The 4748-nt window shown below is 38.2% G+C and overlaps 1 protein-coding gene across 1 annotated transcript in view; it reads right to left on the reverse strand.

The window, feature by feature from the left end:
- The window catches only part of LOC104490591 (neural-cadherin-like), a gene marked incomplete at both ends in the record, with an annotated part of 42368 nt that extends 42148 nt beyond the window's left edge, over positions 1-220 (reverse strand). Inside the window, one exon of the mRNA XM_010132895.1 lies at positions 23-220. Within this exon, the coding sequence (XP_010131197.1) occupies positions 23-220 (198 nt within the window). The remainder of the gene's footprint in view (positions 1-22) is intronic.
- Positions 221-4748: the final 4528 nt, after the last annotated feature.

Genomic DNA, 4748 nt, shown 5'->3' on the forward strand with positions numbered 1-4748 from the left:
GAAAGAGAGAGTTAAAATTTACCTTCCAAGAGAAAATATTCTATAGCTCCATTGATGCCTTCGTCTGCATCCACAGCAAGCAGCTTGTATACTTCAGTACCTCCCAAAGCCTCAGGGGAAACCACAGCCAAGAACGGGAAGGGCTCCATGGTCCATTCAGGTACGTTGTCATTCACATCTGTCACAGTAAGTGACAAGTGCACCAAGAACCAATCGTTTCCTAAAGGACACAGAAAAATTAAGACACATTACTTTTGTCTGATGTATGCATTTACCGATGTTATCCCTTCACTCCCACAGAGCACTGCTATCTTTCACATCAGCCTACTGCCAGCTTCAGCTTTTCACACCTGGGAACCTCTCTCTGTCTGACAGCATATTTAGCACATCATATCATCATCTGCAATCCATAAACAACTAGTAAGTGCACAGTCGTAAAGAAAATTCCTTGGTTCTGTGACTAACAAAGTCAAATGTAAGTTTATTAGTTTAGATTCGTGAAACTTACTCCATCATGAGGTCTGAGTGCTTTCTTTCCTCATCCAGAAAATTATCTTAACAGAAACATCAACATTCACCCAAGATAATCACAGAGGTTTTTCTTAGTTAAAATTGCAAAATTCATCTGAATTTTACAACAGTGATATTGGGGTTTTTTCCCTCTCTAAAGTACAGAAAGTACACTGGCAGTTAAATCCAAATTAATTTCTTTGTAATTATATCCAGTACTAAGACAGCACATAAGAAACAGACAGCGGCTACAGCAAAAGCAAACTTCTAATTTATCAAACCGTAAATCACAGATGCGATCTGTCTCCTGAAAAAGAACCTCGAACACGCCTTGCACCAACGCAATACACAGATACATGCAAAACACATTTCCACACTTTCATGGAAAAATCCTCAGTTACCACATACACCAAGACTCAGAAAGTCTTCTCGACTCTGAGACGCCTCGTGTGCGTTACCTACTGCACTTCTGCAGGCAGCACTGTTGGACAGCCTGGTGTAAGTGTGCTCAGCTTGGCTTCCCTAGCTGAATGTTCTTTACAACATCGCACATGAAGCCAGAGCTTCCAAAGATAAACTCAAATTGCCTCATTACGCAAAAAGACTGACACTGAGGTGAGTACTATAGCCCACAGCATCCTCTTGGTCAGCCGGGTATGATTCCCTTCAACACTCAGACAGACTGTGAAAGTAGCTGCATGCTTTCTTCTCTGTACAGCACAAAAGAAGCCATGAGCATGAAAAACTATATAAAGATCATGATGTAAAAAAAACCAACAGCATGAATATTAATTCCCAGTACCATACAGACAGAACCAGACGCATTTCGAAGAGACATGTTTCATGTCACCATGGACTATCCAAAAGTATCAGGGCAGCCAGTCAAGACTGAAGAAACTGCTGAGGAAGAAACTTTTTAGATGTTGGTCTCAGTCTGAAGTTGAAATACACCATGGCAACCCACAACGGGATAAGTTCAAAATGAAAAGTGCCAAGTGAGAGCAGTGTCTGCTTGAACACTCCAAAGATTTTATCTAAAAAGTTGTCCAAAAGAACTGCAAAAGGGAGAAATGAGCATTAAACTGTCTCTTCTCAAAAGAACACGTCTTGAGGAAGCTGTCACAAGTTTGTAAATACCCGCTATTAGCTTAGTTTGCCTGAGCATACTGCAGGCTTAAAATAGTAAGCACTAAATCAGAAGCTGAGTTAAGAACCTTTGAAAATCTGCCTCTAGAATAGCAAGATCTCTTGAGAATGCCACCTTGGTAACCCTGCCAGGAATAGAAAGGTTACCGATCTTTGCTCCTCTGAAGTCTAGAAATCAATCTCCCCATTAACCCGTGAACTCATTCAGCTCCTAGTTCTGCTGAAGTTCTTAACGTGTATGTATTCCTCTAGCAAAAAACAAATCACAATCAAATAACTGGTTTTTATTGAACAAGGAATAACAAACCCATACAAAAATTCCACTCCCGTCACTTACAGATTGTCAGTTCACCAAACATTAATATGGTGGTACTAGAAATAACTGAGAAGTACCTCTGGTAAGGAAACTCTGGAAAACTGCATCAGGACAGAGATTAATACTCACATGCTCTACAGAACTTATTAATCAAAACCTAAAAGGACTCGGGCATGTTCCTCCAAGTACGTGTATTTTAATAGTTAAGAGACCTTAATGTCATTTGACATCTTGTCAAGATCAAAGCTTTCAGCAATGTCGGTCACCACTGAAACATCTGAACAGTAAGAATTTCATTAGGACAGTCAGAGGAACTACAACGCACGTTATCGAAGAGACAGGCCTAAGTGCCTTTCCTGACCAGCACACGTTTCCACTGCATATGACCTTACAGATTTTACTGGTGTGTTGTCTTCTTCCACCAACCATAGACAATCAGACTCATAGCAAAAATACAAAACAAATCATAACTTTGATTTCAGATTAAGGCAGTCTGGAGAAAAATGAGTAAGTTTTTCTTTGACCGTGTACCATAAATCAAAGCAAAAACTGTAACAGAAACACCGAACAGGACTCTGCTTCTCTGCAGAGACCTACAAAGGTGACCTGACAACGTGCAGAAACAGCATCAGGATGTCCAATGAAGCATGATTGGACAAGGACTTGCCAGAGGATGACGAGTGCGATGAAGAGACTGACATGGACAATAACGTGTAATATCTGTATGTCTAGCAGGACAACACATTAAGAATTGCAAAGGATATGTTCATGAATGTGATTTTGTAAAGCATAACTCCACATTTGTAAGGAGTCCAGCAAATATTTAGAAGTTTTTCATTTGTTGTAGTAATGACATATACATTACCAAATGGAGTCTCTTATATTCTTTAACTGACACAGCTGCTTGCCTACAGAAGAGCTACACCTTCCTGCAGAATGGAGCTTAAACCAGACTTTTAACTGATTTTTAGTAAGGTATCTAAAACTAATTTCCTCCCCTATTTATGAAAATGAGCTGTGCTTCCAAACAGTGAAAGGAAATTTAAGAAACATAATTCTCAAAAGTTAAGGCATCTCAATGCCTCCTTCCATCAAAACACCCCCAACACGTATCTTGCAGATATATTAATTATACATATACATCAGTATACTAAGAGAGTAGATTATTATGCATCTACATTTGTACATTATGATTAATAGGAGTTTATTAGTAGTATATACGTAGTACATGTGCAGTAATATTGCTACGTTATGGGAAAAATAACATGTTACAATTCCACTCAAATCTTAGCAGAAACCGCTTTAAACTGGTAATCCTCTGTGGATTTGGGTTAAGTCCTACAAACACACAGGCAGGTTCCACATCAATTATCTGTTCTGAATGCCAGGCTCAAACAACAGGTGGGGATACCTGCTACGATACTCACCAGTGCAAGTCAACCCAGCACTGAGATCCTAAGTCAGGAATCTGACACAGGCTTAATTATCTCTAAAAGAATTTTTGAACCATTTTGTCACACATTGCCAGTAAGAATTTCCTCAATACCGAAGACTAGATACTTGACTTTCAAGCCAGGTACATCACAGGTATGTTACACAATGGCATCCATTCAAAAATATCCTACTAAAAGAATAACTCCAGATTTGGCATTTGACAGATTTTTCTCCCCTAGCTTCAGACAACAAAAAAAATTTATTTTTTCTGCTTCTCAGATACTGAGCAACAAGAGACAAAATTCAAAAGGGTTCTTGCTGCACATGAACATGACAGTAACTAACACTGGAACATCTTATATTCAAAATGTGTATTTTTAAAAGACATAGAAAATACTTTATATTCAAAAGAGTAAAATAATCTTTTCACTTGATCAGGAAAAATTTTTTCCTCTTATTTTTCTTCAATATAGAAACTAATGAAAACAGGTTCTGTGAGCAGATTGCTTTTCCCACATATTTGCAAACACCACTTATTTGCCCTTTGCAATATCAAAACTATGCCCTCTCTACAGCTCTCGTTTCAATATATATAAAAAAATTAAAACTAAAATTATAAACTCTAGTCCGGAGATTTTTCTTACTTTAGCTGCTTAATTCCCTATTAGAGTAAATTCCTGTATCATCAAAAATCCTTCTTAGGGTAGCTCATCCTGAAGTCTGTTTTCTCTCTGATATTCCCTCCAGCTGGTATTACACCCTTGTAACTTACTTTTACCTACAGAAGTTGCAGCACTGAAATTCATTCCCTATCACCAAAATCAATCTTTATAATCCACTGCTGAAACCTCATCACAGGTATCTACCTATAATTGCTTATTTATGCCTCCCTGTGGTTGAAAACTGATAAAAAAGATTTACTACACTGCCTTGCTCTGAATGCTAACTACATTCGGTAACTGGATGTGCATAATCGTCCTGTTCTGCTGGCCCAAGTTTCTGCTCACAGGAAATACATGATATGCCACGACTCACAATTTTCATCCGTTGAAAAAGAATACATAAGCAAAATATTAAGTGACTTTCTGGGAATTTTAATCATAGCAAAAATGCTATTTAAAAGTAGCAATAGAAAAAGAAAAAAATTAGAGAGTCTGTAAAATACTTTAAAATATCTTTAGGTCTCCCAGCAAGTAACTTCTAGATCCACACAGCTAATGAAACCAGCTCTCTACCAGCATACTCCCTGTGAGAATTACCCATCAACATAACCCAGCTGGTGGTTTCCATAGCAGAGGCATTTCAAAGGATGTCACGGTTTACCTACATAATGTTCCTAGGT

Source organism: Buceros rhinoceros, unplaced genomic scaffold (genome assembly GCF_000710305.1).
Source record: "Buceros rhinoceros silvestris isolate BGI_N320 unplaced genomic scaffold, ASM71030v1 scaffold14183, whole genome shotgun sequence".
Taxonomy (NCBI): Eukaryota; Metazoa; Chordata; class Aves; order Bucerotiformes; family Bucerotidae; genus Buceros; species Buceros rhinoceros.